Raw genomic sequence first — 16,044 nt, forward strand, 5'->3', positions numbered from 1 at the left:
CCTAATGTGTGTTTGCTGTGGCTTTCACGTTCTTGTTCAACCGCAAACCCCAGCATGCATCTTGGCGCTGCAGAGTATGCTATGAGACTTGAACGTCAAACAATAACAGGAGAGCCATGGTCTAGCTACTTCTACGTCCTAAACAGTTGTGCAGGTGTGCTCTTGGCTAAACCCTTTAGTGCCAGATTAACCTTCATCTAGGGTCCATCCGACTCCTAAAGAGCTAGCAGCTTTAAAAATAAAAAAAACAAAACATTTCGGTTCAGCCAATGGAACTAAATTTCAATCTGTACAACCTAAATAGTACTTACAAGAGTTCTATTTTACAGAGTACTTACACTACATACACAAATATACAGTAGGCAAATAAACTTCATTGAAACAATAATATAATAATAATAATAATAATAATATTCCTAGTTTCCAACAGCATCTTCTCACAACAGATTGTATTGTATCAATAGCAGATATTGCAAATGAAGGGCTCAAGCAGTAGAAGTACACTTCAATGGTTTCACCCACAGGGAAGAAGGTGGTGTCCTTGTGGTGGAAAGCTCCCTCGTAGAAAAAAATCAATCCACTACTGTGCCACCTTTACACCTGAACATACTTGCATCATGTACAGCCGTGCGTGTTACATAGATAAAAATGAAAATAAAATATTTATAAAAAAAAAAAAAAAAATGAAGGAATCACAGCTTGCATACAATGCAGTGCTAGGTATATTTACATTATGACTGTCCAAGCAGAACGGCTCATTTCCAATGCAACACGCCTTGAAAGAAGTATTCCTTGGAGTCAAAGTATGAAAAGGAGGTGGAGTGAAAAGAGCTCTAATACTGAAAAGGGGGGGAGGTGTGCAACCAAGCTGGAAGCCGGAGAAGAGTGGGAGGCACATTCGGCACCTGCTCCTTAAATATGAAGTGTAGATCAGAGGCACATCCAAGAGAGAGAATCGTAGGAGTTTTGCAGTTGCTGAAATTATTAGGACACTTCATAGCAATAAAAAGGGTGAAACGTTGGTCACCTCCTCTGTAAATGTCAAAGTCCAAGCAGTCAGAAGCGAGTTCCCGTCAGACTTCTACTATCGGTATGGTCCCAGACCTCTTCAGTATTCATGGTCATAGTGGTGTCAGGCCCCATTTGTGATGACTTGTTATGAGATGAAGCTGCTATGCGGAGGGCCCGGAGCTTTGTGAGGCTGGCTGTGCGGGGGCTGGGTTGCCTGTTACAGGCTGTGAGGATGAAGATGAAGAGGGGGGGGAGCCGCTCTGGAGCTGCGCTTGGAACTGGGCAAGCTGCTCTGGACTTGCCAGGTTCTTCAACAAACTGTTTTCCTGTTCCAGCTGGGAGTTCTTCTCGATCAGCTCCTTGATCTGCTCCTTTAATACCTCCACCTCTTCTCGAACTGCATACATCAGGTGGCTTTTAACCAAATCCTGCACAACAAAAAATAAATTTAATGTTCAGGGAAGCAGATGTAGGGAATAAAATGTGATATTAGATAGGTGACTCTGCTTTGGAAACAAAAAGGTTTGGAAGTAGGGATGTATCCTTAGGGTTAAATAAGAAAATACTGCCAAGTATTCTTATGTGTCTGTAATTACTACGGTAGACTGCAACAACGAAAACCTAAAATAACTGCTTAAGGGCTCCTTCACAAGGAGCGGACCGTATTGCAACCCGCTCTGACACTTTTTTTTTCACGGACACGGATGACACTTGTGTCATCCGTGTCCGTATGTCTGCATATCATCCCATCCGTTTGCAGATGATATACGGACATAATGTATGTCTATAGGCATTGCGGATATCAGCGGATGACATCCGATTTTGCGTCCGTTCGGTTTTTTAAACGGAACAAAAATAGGGTTCTGCTCCGTTCCAAAAAACGGAACAGAACTGAAAGGACGAAAATCGAATGTCAGCGGAGACATTCATTATGTCCGTATATCACCCGCAAACGGATGGGGTGATTTACGGACATACGGAACGTCCGTGTGAAAGAGCCCTAAAGCTGAACTAAACTCCTCAAACCCCCCCCCCCCCCCCCCAAAAAAAAAATGATCCAACATCCATGAGGCCCCTGGCCACCATCTTCTGGGTGCCAGGTCTTTCAGCTATCTTGATTGGCTGCTGAGGGATGATGCAACTCCTGTGCAGAAGTCCATATATGCTGGCATACAGCCACCAGGCTGAAAATGTGCACCAAACTGTGCATTTTAAAGATTGTGCACACAGGTGGGTAAGTCTATTCTTTTGCACTTAAGACGAGGAAAGCATGTTTCCTCTACAATAGATATCCTGCCTGTCCACTAATATTTTTTTGTATGTCTGGATCCACTGTAAGCGAAAACATCTTAAAGAAAACCTTAACCCCTCAAACATATCACTACTTGATTGCTCTGTGGAATGGATTTTGCACAGAGCAGCCCTGATCCCCCTCTTCTAGGGTCCTCAGCTGGTGTTCCTGGCTCCCTCTGTGTGCCCCCATAGTAAGCAATGTGTCACTGGGGCACTCATGGGGACCCACTCCATGGACACACAGTGTGGCTCAGCCTGCCCTGCTCTTTCCTTACTGGCAGTGATTTACAGAAGCAGGAGCGATTGGCTCCAACAGCTGCATAGATCTCTAGTGAGGGGAGAGAGCCACACTTGTGCACAGTGCTAGATTGAGATTGGGCTCAGCTAAGCAGTATGGGAAGGGGGGAGCTGTTAGGGCTGCACACAGGTTTTTTTTACCTTTACCTATATGCAGAGAATGCCTTAAAGTGTTTGTTACCCCAACACTTCATATTCCTGATATGTGGCTGCTGTACCATACACTTCTATGAGAAAATCTCCTGTTCTCTTTGTATTGCTTCCTTTATGTGAAATCCCTGGTGTTCCTGCCAGTCCCTCTGCTTTCCTAATAAAAACTGACCACACTAAGCAGGAGAGCACACTGTGGTCAGTTCTCTAGCTATGCTGGGAACTCAGGCTGGCTCTCTTCTAATGATCAGACATGCCCTGACATGCGCCCCCCCCCCCCCACACACACACTGCACAGCCATTCACTGGGAAGCTCTGTGTGCTGCTGCATTTCCCCTCCCTTTTGCAGCTGAGGGAATGTGATGACATTAAAAAAATAAATAAAAATACATTATAAATACCCATTTTCCTATCTATATAAAATGTTATGCCTTTCATTTCTATTTTAAACTGAATAGTTCGTTTTACAATGTGATCATTTACAATAATTTTAACAACTTAACGCAAACCGACATAGGTCTACATCGGGTGCATTTAAGTGGTTGTACCGGGGTGATGCCTGCAGCTAGAGGCATCATCCCGGTACCATTTTTTAGAGCCGGCAGACGGCTTTTAGGCAGTAATGACCAATGCGGCTCGGGAACCGCTTGATTGTTACCCCAGCAAGCGGGAGGGGACGCCCCCCCCCCTCTGCCAGCATGTCTGCCAACTGGTTGGAGTCCAGATCAAAACCGGATGCAGCTTCGATCGGGTCTTCGATGACGTAACCCATGACGTAACCCAGAGGCGGCGTCCATGACGTCGCATCCAGTTTACGAATTTAAAAAGTGACAGTATTCAAAAATGCAGTTTTCGGCGTTTTGAATACATGGAAGTGTAGTGGAGGGGTCTGGAGTCTTTTAGACCCTCGATCCCTCCATAAAGAGTACCTGTCACTGCCTATTGCTGCCACAAGGGATGTTTACATTGCTTAGGACAGCAATAAAAGTGAATCGATTTTTTTTTTTTTTTTAAACCGGTGCTAAAATTAAAAAATAAATAGGGGGAAAAAAATTTTTTAGCTGCCCCCGTCGCTGTGAGCTCGCGCGCGAAAGAAAACGTATACGGAAGTCGCGCCTGCAAATGAAATCACTGTTCAAACCACACATGTGAGGTACACCGCGATCGTCAGAGTGAGAACAATCATTTTAAAAAAAGAGCTACTCTGTAACTCTAAACTGGTAACCATTAAAAAAGTTTAAAGGGTTGCCTTTGGAGATTTTTTTGACTGTAGTTTGTCGCCATTCCGCAGATGTGCGCAATTTTAAACTGTAACATGTTGGGTATCAATTTACTCGATGTGACATCTTTTTCGCAATATAAAAAAAAAAAATGGGCTAACTTTACGGTTTAGTTTTTTTAAATACAGTAAAATGTAATTAAAAAAAAAAAAAAATGGCGTTTGAAAGACCACTGCACAAATACTGCATGACAAAAAAATATCGCAATGACTGCCATTTTATTCTCCAGAGTATTTGCTAAAAAAAAATTAATATATATATATAAAAAATATGTTTGGGGGGTTCTAAAAACAATTTTCTAGCAAAAAATACTGATTTTAACTTGTGAACGTGTCAGAAATGGGCTTGGTCCTTAAGTGGTTAACCGGTTGCCGACCGCCGCACGACTATATACTGCGGCGGTCAGCCCCGGCCAGGCAGAGTGACGTATCGATACGTCACTCTCCTGTCACTGACTTGCGAGCCTATTGCGGGCGGGCGCGCGCCCGCCGCGGCTCGTTCACAGACAAGTCAGTGCGTGTGACCGGCGGACTCGATGTCCGCCAGTCACACTGCGATCGCTCCTGTGAAGGGAGAAAGACAGAGCAGCTTGTGTAAACAAGCTGCCTGTCAGTTCTCCCTGTGTAAAAGTGAAGATCTGACCGTTCTATGTAGAACTGTTGATCTTTGTTTTTACACCAATAGGAATGTCCCTGCACAGTTAGAATCACGCCCCTAGGACACACTTAACCCCTCCCTGTCCAATAAAGTTAACCCCTTCCCTGCCAGTGTAATTTTTGCAGTAACAGTGCATATATATAGCACTGATTACTGTAGTAATGTCACTGGTACCCCCAAAAGTGTAAAAAATGTCAGTCAAGGGTCCGATCTGTCCGCCGCAATGTCGCAGTACCGAAAAAAAAATTGCAGATCGCTGCCATTACGCGTTAAAAAAAAAAAAACACCAAAAATGACAAAAATCTTTCCCTTTGTTAGTAAACGCGATAACTTTTGCGCAAACCAATCAAAATACGTTTTTTGCGATTTTTTTTACCAAACATAGGTAGCATAAAACAAATTGGCCGAAAAAATGTTAAAAAATTTTGATTTTTACATTTTTTTTGGGGAATTTCATATAAAAAAATTTGAAAAATAGTTATTTTTGCAAAATTTATGCTCTTTTTTTGTTTATAGCGCGTGATCAAAAAATCGCACAGGTGATCAAATACCACCAAAAGAAAGCTCTGTTTGTGGGAAAAAAAGGACGTCAAATTTGTTTAGGTACAGCGTCGCACGACCGCGCAATTGTCCGTTAAAGTCACGCAGTAAAAAATCGCAAAAAAAACCCTGGTCCTTTAGCAGCCAAATCCTCCGGGGCTTAAGTAGTTAAGGTAAAAACAGCCTTCTACCTTTAGAACCCCTTTCAGGCTCCATTCACACCTGAGCGTATTGTTTTCAGGTGTTTTTTGGGGCGTTTGGAGGCAGGCATTGACATCTAACAAAAATGCTTGTGATCTGCCAAAAAAGAAACTCGTGTACTTTTTTGAGCTTCAGATGTTTTGCTTCAGGAGACAAACCACTCATATGTGAACAGGGGCCATTGAAATGAATGGGATTTTGCTTGTTGGGCATTTTGAGACTTCAGAGAAGAGCGTTTTACAAGCTGAAAAACGCTCAGGTTTGAACAGGGAAACCTATCTGAGAAATGTATAGGCTACCATCACTGATCTCCCTGAAAATGCTATGTGCCTGGCTGTCATGCTGCTTTGGTGTCGATCATTTCCGAGTCACTGATTGGAAACAAATACAAAGGTAGAGGATTCTGACTTGTTTTACGTAGGATTGTTCAAGGTTTGTACCGAAGCCAGGAAACTGGCATTTTTAGAAAGCAGCCTCTATACTGCTCCAACAGGGGTACTTTGGGTCGTTGTGGGTATATCACATTTTATACAGACATTACATATGGTAAGATATAGAGGGGCAGCAACACACACACATGGGAGAACCCCCCCACCCAGGACATCATCTACACTGAATGCTTATTTCCTTCCATAATCCAAATCTTACTGGTATGGATGTGAGGTTTACCCAGCACTAGCTGGCTTACATGGCTAAGTATAGGAGGGGGTGTATATATGTATACGCTATGGGGCAATCCTTGCTGTGTCTATAGCCTTTCCTGCAGGTAGTGCTGTGCACTGATGATAATGGAGGAGGACAATAGCAGGGATGTCGGCCCGCCCGGCGCACACCGGCTGCAGCTAGTCTGAGCAGAGCAGGTTGCCGCATAGTGTTTTCCTCCAAGTCCATGACGTCATCATCAGAGCCCATCTCGGGCCGCCCACCCTGGCTGCGGTGGGACCAATGGAGGAGCGAGCTATTTATAGCCGGGAGTTAAAGGTTCTCCTCCTGCCTAGTAACAGCGAGCAGGGAATCGCGTGAGAGAGCGAGGAGCCGCACCGCTCCGGGCATCGCTCCAATAACAAAGAGGAAATAAAGGGGGGAGGGGGGGGTACATCACATCGCCCCCACCGTACACACACTCTCCGATCTCTATGCACCTCATCACATCGCCCCCACACTCCGATCTCTCTGCATCACATCGCCCCCACCGCACACACACACTCCGATCTCTCTGCACCTACCATGGCTTGCTCGATCTTGTTGTCGATCGCTACCACGCTGGCACCGGAGGAGCTGAAAGATAAAAAGAACACATAGCGATGAGTGATCGGTGACCATAGATAGGTGACACTGACATTCCCCGTCCTATAATAATGTACCTGCTGTCTAGTGTGAGGGGCGCGGTGGTGTCTGTGCCGAGCAGGGAAGAGAGGAAGGAGATGGAGAAGTTCCTGAGCTGGTACACCCCTAGATCCATGGCGGCCTCCGCTCTACATGTCCGGCCCAGGGAGAGGGGCGCTCCGCGGACATGAAGCCGCTCTGGTCCTCAGGATGCTGCGGGAAGAAATGTCCCAGCTCAGCGCTTCCCAGGCTCAGCTGAGAGCCGGCCTCATTTACATAATCTATGCAACGGGCGCCTATTGGCCCGGCCGCCCTAAGGGAACGCCCACTCCCTTCTTCCCAGCAACCCTTTCAGGACCGGGAGAGCGAGACATAGATTTCATCATCTCCCCCCTCCGCCCGCACAGCGTACACCGCACACCGCTCCCTCTCTCCATCACATCTACAGCCCCACCATGGGGGGAGCACTGCGCCGGCTACAGTCTGCGGAACACCCGACACATACAACACACCACTGCAGGCGGTCTCATGGATGGATGGATGGAGCGACAACTGCTACACTGGAGCGCCCTCTGGTGACATCTCCGTACACTACACCTTTCACACTGCTCCTTCAGACCACATCATCCTCCTACATATGTACAGACCATGTCCCTGACACCTGGCAAACTACATTCCATACACATAGCATTTCACTCTCCTCCCTGACAACACACCACTAAGCACTATATGAATTGTGCTGATCATCATGTAGCAGTGCCAGTGCTACATCACTGATCTCCACCCTTTGCCTGCCCATCAAATAAATGGGGCACCAACAGGGCATCATTTCTCCCACTGACACCAATAATGAGGCACTATTCTGCCCTGTGATACCAAGAATGGGATTCCAACCCCCTAATACCAAATGTGGCAATGTTTTTTCTCCCACTGCTACCAGGAAAATTTCCACTCTAGCTGGGCACAGTCCAGCCCCCAAAAAGTCTGAAGGTCAATAAACTGGCCCTTTGTACAGAAAGTTTGGAGACCCCTACTCTATATCAATGGGGGACAACATGACCTTTAGTGTGGCCCCTGACACTTCCCAGGTAGTAGGACTGCTCCTGCAATGAGGTACCTTGCTTCAAGATAGGAGGCTTATTCAAAATGCACCTAGGGCCCGTTCACACTAGAACACAGTGCGGGAGGACCTATGCTCTGTGCCCTTTCCCACACTGCATTCCAATCACTGCCCTTAGGGTCTGCTGCAGATAACCCCTCAACGCAGGTCACAAACCATACATTTTCACACACCGGATTGAATGGTACAGAAATGTGATCCGGTTGCAGTGCATTTAAAAAAAACTGGTGCATGCAACACCTTGGTGCACTGTGGTGAGATTTCAGCGCATTCAAAATTAATGGGCTAAAATTGCACTGTACAGAACTGCATATGAATCACATAGGAACCAAGCAGCGTTCCTGTGTAATTCACATGCAGTTCCCACTGTGAACGGCCCTTATGCTTGAAGAGAAAGGTGGGACTATTGGTGACAGTGGCTGCTGGTCAGAAATCACTCCACCTGACAGCACAATCTGCTTCATTGCCAAACTCCCCGCTACAGCTCTGCAAAGTTAAAGTTGTTGTAACCCAAAAAAAAAAAAAATGATCCTGTTCCTTTAAAGCATGAAGAGCAGCACAGTGCTTGTGCTGTGTATTTTGGCCCTTTATCATCTAAAATTCCTGGCTGACCCTGTCTGGTGCTGCCCTTCCCTTTGTAAACTGACCACATTTATCATGGTTATTGAACCCAGATACCGTGGTCAGTTTTACCTTCCTTCATCATCCGATGTCTCTCCTCTGTCCTCTTTGCCTGTCAGTGTCTGCCCCTCCCCTCTGCTGCTAAAATAACTTTGGGGGTTATTTACTAACAGCAAATCCACTGTGCACTACAAGTGCACTGGATCTGCGCTTGGAAGTACAGTCGCTGTAGATCTGAGGGGGGCATGCAAGGACATTTAAAAAACGCAATTTTGCAGACACATGATTGGATGATAGAAATCAGCAGAGCTTCCCCTCACATCTACATGATTTGCCTTTAGTAAATCAACCCCACTGTGTACTTAACATAATGGATTCCCCTCTCTTCCATAATGTGCCCCAGTGTATGACTTACATAAAAATATGTCGGTGTATACCTTTTTTCAGAGTGCCACTCAGCGCTCACATGACTGCCTGTCACTCTCCCACCCTCCTCCTAGCTGTCAGTGAGGGATTCTCAGCCCCTTAAGCTGTACTTCTCAGATCTAGAGAGGAGAGCAGCGGGCAGTCACGTGAGCATCAAGCGTAATAAGGCGTACAGCAACATTTTTTATATATAGAATACGCTGGGGCACATAATATAACAGAGCAGAGGGGAATCTAATGGAGTGTAGTTCCACCCAAAAGTTGAACTTACACTTTAAAAACTCCTGACTCCCTGACATGCCACATTTGGCATGTCTTTTGTTTGGGGGGGGGGGGGGGGGGTACCTCCCACTTCGGCTCGGGCTGGCTAGGGGGCCCACGCGGAAGTTCTCCTCTCCCCCTCCCTTCCTGCATTCTTCTGGGACATGTCACTGGTCCCAGAAGATTGCCCGTCCACTCAAGACACACAGCGCGACTCGCACATGCGCAGTGTGCGCACAAGGCTGTGAAGCCGCAAGCTGTCACAGCCGGGTGCCCACAGTAGAGATGCTGGCACCGCAGGCAGAAGAGGGAGAGAACCGAGGCTCCCGCCGACCACATCGCTGCCATGGGACAGGTGAGTGTGTGTTTAAGTCAGCAGCTACACTTTTTCTAAACACCAAAACGGGTGGAACTCCGCTTTAAGTACACAAAGTGGCTTTACAACCACTTTAAGGAGATGCCCAACAGGTGGCAGTCCCAGCCAAGGACACTTTGTACCACACACAGAGCTGGTGGACCGCACGCTGGGCACCAGAATTCTAAATCCTCGGTATATAACATTCATACAGCAATGTATATTATTCTGTTCTTTTATTGTATTCCTGGTCAATGTATTCACAACGTTTTATAAAGTTTAGCTGTGCCAGGACTATGTGGGAAACAGTCTTTTGCTATGCCCAGTGCTTTATATCTTCTGTGGGATCAGTGATCGGATCGGGGTTCTACTATTGTTGGGACTGCCTTATATAAATAGGGCAAACATAATTGGAACTGAAGCAAGGAGAGCAATCACAATGGTATTCTACTGCCCCCCCCCCCCCCCCCCCCCGGCCACCACAGACATGAGTGCCATTTCTTCCAGACTGTAAACCAGAGCAGTAATTGTTAGGTACTAATCATACATGCTTTGTTTTATTTGACAACAGATCTTTATTTTAGGTCATTGTATTAGCAAGTAAAGTACAGACCAGGGAATATAGACATTCAGCAATTTCATACAAGCTTGCACAGTACAACAGAAATGTAACAGAGATTTACTAAAACTGGCGCGCTCAGAATCTGGTGCAGCTGTGCATAAAAGTCAGCTTCTAACTTCAGCTTGTTCAATTAGGCTTTGACAAATCTGGAATCCGATTGGTTTCTATGCAGAGCTGTACGCTCCAGTTTTAGTAAATACTCCCCAGAGTGTTCTCGTGTAGGGGCTGATCATTTGGTCATCCATCTAGTGCAGAGCTGGGATATTTATGGGAGATCTATAGTTACATAGTTAGTCAGGTTGAAAAAAAGACAAGTCGATCTGGTTAAAAAAAAAAAAAAAAATATCAGTATTGAAAACCCAACCATACAATCCCATATACACAATCCTATACCCGCAGTTGATCCAGAGGAAGGCGAAAGAAAACCCCCAGCAAAGCATGATCCGATTTGCTACATCAGGGGAAAAAAATTCTTTCCTGATCCCCCGAGAGGCAATCAGATATTCCCTGGATCAACTTTACCCATTTACCTATAAATATTAGTACCCATTTATATTTTGTATACCCAGGAAAGAATCCAGGTCTTTTTTAAAGCAATCTAGTGAGCTAGCCAGAACCACCTCTGGAGGGAGTCTGTTCCACATTTTCACAGCTCTTATGGTGAAGAAACCTTTCCGTATTTGGAGACGAAATCTGTTTTCCTCTAAACGTAAAGAGTGCCCCCTTGTCCTCTGTGTTGATCTTAAAGTGAACAACTCAAAACCAAGTTCACTATATGGACCCCTTATTTATTTATACAGGTTGATCATATCCCCCCTTAATCTACTCTTCTCAAGAGAGAATAAATTCAGTTCCTCTAATCTTTTCTCATAGCGGAGGTCCCTCCATGCCTCTTATCACTTTGGTTGCCCTTCTCTGCACTTTCTCCAGTTCCCCGATATCCTTTTTAAGAACTGGTGCCCAAAACGGAACTGCATATTCTAGAGGAGTTCTTACTAATGATCTGTACAGGGGCAAAACGATATCTCTTTCTCTGGAGTCCATGCCTCTGTTAATACAAGAAAGGACTTTGCTTGCTTTGGAAACAGCAGCTAGGCATTGCATTCTATTAATCTACCAGAACACCCCGATCCTTCTCCGCTATGGATTCCCCCAGTTCTACTCCACCTAGTATGTATGATGCATGCATATTCTTAGCCCCCAAGTGCATAACTTTACATTTATCAACATTAACCACTTCCCGTCTGCCCTATAGGCAAATGACGGCGGGAAGGTGGTTACATTATCCTGACCGGACGTCATATGATTGCGGCAGGATAATGCGCTCTACGCACCCCCTGGTGATGTGGCATGTCACTTTGACACACCGCATCTCCGATCATGGTAAAGAGCCTACTGACGTAGGCTCTTTACCATGTGACCAGCTGTGTCCAATCCCAGCTGGTCACATAGTAAATAGGAAGTGCCATTGATCGGCTTTCCTCAGTTCGTGCCTGATAGGCACGAGTAGAGGAGAGCTGATCTGCGGCTCTCCTGACAGGGGAGGAGTCTGTACTAGTAATCAGAGCATTGATTACCAGTGCAGACCCTTGGGGGGGTGCCACTAGAACCACCAGGGATGCCCACCCATGACCCCAGGGATGCCCACCATGGCCACCAGGGATGGCAATCAGGGCTCAGGGAGCCCACCAATGCCCTCCACATCAGTGCTGCCCGCCAGTGCCCTCCCCATCAGTGCTGCTCACCAGTGCCATCTATCAGTGCTGCCCATCATTGCCATCTATCAGTGCCCATTATTGCCCACCAGTGCCGCCTATCAGTGCCTCCCCATCAGTCAGGAAAAAACGTATCTAATTTACAAAATTTTATAACGTGAACAAAAAAACGTTTTTTTTCCCAAACTTTTCGGTCTTTTTTTATTTGTTTAGCAACAAAGGAAAAACCTTGCGGTGATCAAATACCACCAAAAGAAAGCTCTATTTGTGGGGGGAAAAAATGACAAATTTGGTTTAGGTACAGTGTTGCACGATCGCGCAATTGTCATTCAAAATGCAACAGCGCTAAAAACTTTATATTGGCCTGTGCGGAAAGGGGGAAAAGTGTCCGGTATTGAAGTGGTTAAACCTCATTTGCCACATAGTTGCCCAATGAAACAGTGCACTGAGGTCAGCTTGTAAGTTGGAAACATCCTGTAAAGAAGTTATTCCACTGCATAGCTTGGTGTCATCTGCAAAGACTGAAATGGTACTTTTAATCCCAGACCCTTTATCATTTATAAAGATATTAAAAAGTAAGGGTCCCAACACTGAACCCTGGGGTACACCACTGATAACCTTAGACCATTCAGAATAAGAATCATTAACCACTACTCTCTGAATTCTATCTTTTAGACAATTTTCTATCCAATTACAACCCAATCTTTCCAAGCCAGTAGACTTTACCTTACACATTAGCCGTGTGTGGGGAACTGTGTCAAACGCTTTTGCAAAATCCAAGTATACCACAACTACAGCCACCCCTCTGTCCAGGTTTTACTTACCTCCTCATAAATAGAAATCAGGTTTGTTTGACAACTTCTGTCTTTCATGAATCCATGCTGTCTGTTGCTTAAAATATTTTTTCCCAGCAAGAACTCATCTATGTGGTCTTTTATTAAACTCTCCAGTATCTTCCCGACTATAGAAGTTAAACAGGTCTATAGTTACTTGGCAAAGACTTTGATCCCTTTTTAAACATAGGCACCACATTAGCCCTACGCCAATCCAGTGGTACTATTCCAGTCCTTAACGAGTCCCTAAAAATTAGAAACCAAGGCTTAGAAATTACAGCGCTCAGTTCTTTTAGGATGCGTGGGTGGATGCCATCTGGTCCAGGTGCTTGATCCACTCTTATTCTGTCTAAATATTTCTGGACCATATTACTTTTGAGCCATTGTGGATCATTTGGGGCTGTGTCAATACCGTCCTCATTATGGTCATGAGCTCCCCCATGCTCCTTTGTATATACAGAGCTGAAGAAAGTATTTAATAAATTTGCCTCCTCTTTGTCCCCAGTCACCCACTCCTGATTATTTTGTAAAGGGCCTACATGCTCAGACCTAACCTTTTTACTGGTAATATAGTTGAAGTTTTGGGGGGTTGTCTTACTATCTTTTGCAATCTGTCATTCATTTTAAATTTTTGCGTCCCCGATTTCCTTTATACATATTCGGTTATATTCTTTGTAACAATTAAACAATGATAGTGTTCCTTCATTTTTATATTTTTTAAAAGCTCTTTTCTTTTTACCTATAGCTTTTTTAAACTTTGGCCATTTTAAGCTTATTACCCATGGGAATATACTTTGCAGTGAGTTTGCATTAAGTCTTTTTGAAAAATTCCCATTTCTGTTCTGTGCTCGATGCCAATATTCCCTCCCAGTCTAAATTCTAGAGAGCAGCCCTCATCCTTGGAGAATTTGCTCTCTTAAATTTAAGTGTTTTTGTATTTCCTGTATGCGTTTTTTGCTTACAGCTACCATTAAATGAAATCTATGATCTGGCTTCCATTTACAAAGTATTAACACACAAGGCATGCTCCGTTAAGTAATTTTTGGGGCAGCCTACTAGATTTGTGGAGCCTCAATTGTGGTCCCTTAGGTCGAAGGGCTGCAAATAACATTCAGTAAATGTGATGCAAGAGAAGATTGCCAGACACTGTGGATACACTACAAGAGATAGGTCACAGACTGCAAACTTGCTGCAGGTATAATTACTGTACATACTGTGAAGGTCATAGGTAATGCACAGATCCAAAAACAAAGGAATAAACGAAAATATTTCACTAGATTATGCTAGTTTAAAAAACCCATGGCAATGCAGGATAAGAAGCAGCAGTTCTGGCAGGGCTGTCTCAACGCATGGGCCAATCTAGGCACTGCCTAGGGGCCCCAGGTGCATGGGAGGCCCCTGCATTTCACCCCCACCCCTGAAGTCTTGGGAGCACCTCTTGCATTTTGCAGGGGTGAAGGAAGAACCCCCCCCCCCCCCCAAGGTCGAGCATTTTACTATTGTTGCTGCTTGTGTGGGTGGGATGTGTGTACTGCTCAAATCACATGGGATGAATGGGAGATTCGATTCCGGCCGGCAGGGATAGGAGCAGTAGACATCCCACCCACGCATGCAGCAGTGGTCAGATTATTGTCGGATCTAGGGTACTGCTGGGGGTAGGCTGGGCCCCTCCCCCTCCAGATTTCAGTTGCACCCCCCAAAAGCCCTCCATCACTCTTGATGCCGTGCCGGCAATCTCTCATCCCTGCACAGTACACAGCTCGAGCACAGCACTAAGAGCAGCTCCTCCCCATTCAATTCCCTTACACACAGCTACGATGTGCACAGTGTAGGTCAGGCTACGGCAAAAGAGCTGCCATTCTGACCATGGAATTTCACAGGTCAGAGCTGCAACACCGTAGCCAGTCATACACTGTGTAGATTGTGGCTATGTGTAAGGTAATCAGATTTCAGCTCCAGTGTGTGCTGTGTGGGGAGGAGATCTTCGTGTACAGTGCAGGAATGGGAGAAAGTTCTGCCCAGCGCACTGTCAGCGATGACCCATTTCTGCTCTCCTGCCAGAAGAAACCCCTGTACTGCGCCTTCCTGCCCGCCCTGTACTACACCCCCCTGCCCTGCGCCCAGACATACATACAGTATCTCACAAAAGTGAGTACACCCCTCACATTTTTGTAAATATATTATATAATTTCATGTGACAACACAGAATAAATGGCACTTTGCTACAATATAAAGTAGTGAGTGTACAGCTTGTATAACAGTGTAAATTTGCTGTCCCCTCAAAACAACTCACCGCACAGCCATGTCTAAACCGCTGGCAACAAAAGGGAGTACACACTAATTGAAAAATGTTCAAATTGGGCGCAAAGTGTCAATATTTTGTGTGGCCACCATTATTTTCCAGCACTGCCTTAACCCACTTGGGCATGGAGTTCACCAGAGCTTCACAGGTTGCCACTGGAGACCTCTTGCACTCCTCCATGATGGCATCACGGAGCTGGTGGATGTTAGAGACCTTACGCTCCTCCACCTTCAGTTTGAGATGCCCCAGAGATGCTCAATAGGGTTTAGGTCTGGAGACATGCTTGGCCAGTCCATCACCTTTACCCTCAGCTTCTTTAGCAAGGCAGTGGTCAACTTGGAGGTTTGGGGTCATTATGTTGGAATACTGCCCTGTGGCCGTCTCTGAAACGAGGGGATCACGCTCTGCTTCAGTATGTTACAGTACATGTTGGCATTCATGGTTCCCTCAATGAACTGTAGCTCCCCAGTACCGGCAGCAATCATGCAGCCCCAGACCACGACACTCCCACCATGCTTGACTGTAGGCAAGACACACTTGTCTTTGTACTCCTCACCTGGTTGCCGCCACACACGCTTGACACCATCTGAACCAAATATGTTTATCTTGGTCTCAGACCACAGAACATGGTTCCAGTAATCAATGTCCTTAGTCTGCTTGTCTTCAGCAAACTGTTTGCAGGCATTTTTGTGCATCACCTTTGGAAGGGGCTTCCTTCTGGGACAACAGCCATGCAGACCAATTTGATGCAGTGTGCGACGTATGGTCTGAGCACTGACAGGCTGAGCCCCCACCCCTTAAACCTCTGCAGCAATGCTGGCAGCACTCATACATCTATTTCCCAAAGACAACCTCTGGATATGACGCTGAGCACATGCATTCAACTTCTTTGGTCGACCATGGCGAGGGCCTGTTATGAGTGGAACCTGTCCTGTTAAAATGCTGTGTGGTCTTGGCCACCGTGCTGCAGCTCAGTTTCAGGGTCTTGGCAATCTTCTTTTAGCCTAGGCTATATTTATGTAGAGCTACAATTC

General features: G+C 45.6%; 1 protein-coding gene across 2 annotated transcripts in view; it reads right to left on the bottom strand.

Annotated features, from left to right (window-relative positions):
- Positions 1–1,056: 1,056 nt before the first annotated feature.
- The window catches only part of LOC309546232 (TSC22 domain family protein 1-like), a 42,533-nt gene continuing 27,545 nt past the window's right edge, over positions 1,057–16,044 (bottom strand). The window contains exons 1-3 of one of the 2 annotated variants that reach the window (XM_082245799.1): positions 6,794–7,036; positions 6,656–6,707; positions 1,057–1,439 (exon numbers count right to left, since the gene is read on the bottom strand). In XM_082245799.1, coding sequence (XP_082101925.1) covers positions 1,173–1,439; positions 6,656–6,707; positions 6,794–6,891 — 417 coding nt within the window. In that variant the 5' untranslated portion in view covers positions 6,892–7,036 and the 3' untranslated portion in view covers positions 1,057–1,172. Of the gene's footprint in view, positions 1,440–6,655; positions 6,708–6,793; positions 7,037–16,044 lie in introns of those variants that run through there. The other variant, XM_082245798.1, reaches the window with a different exon arrangement.

The sequence above is a fragment of the Pelophylax lessonae genome (genome assembly GCF_965119305.1).
Source record: "Pelophylax lessonae genome assembly, chromosome: 2".
Lineage (NCBI taxonomy): Eukaryota > Metazoa > Chordata > Amphibia > Anura > Ranidae > Pelophylax > Pelophylax lessonae.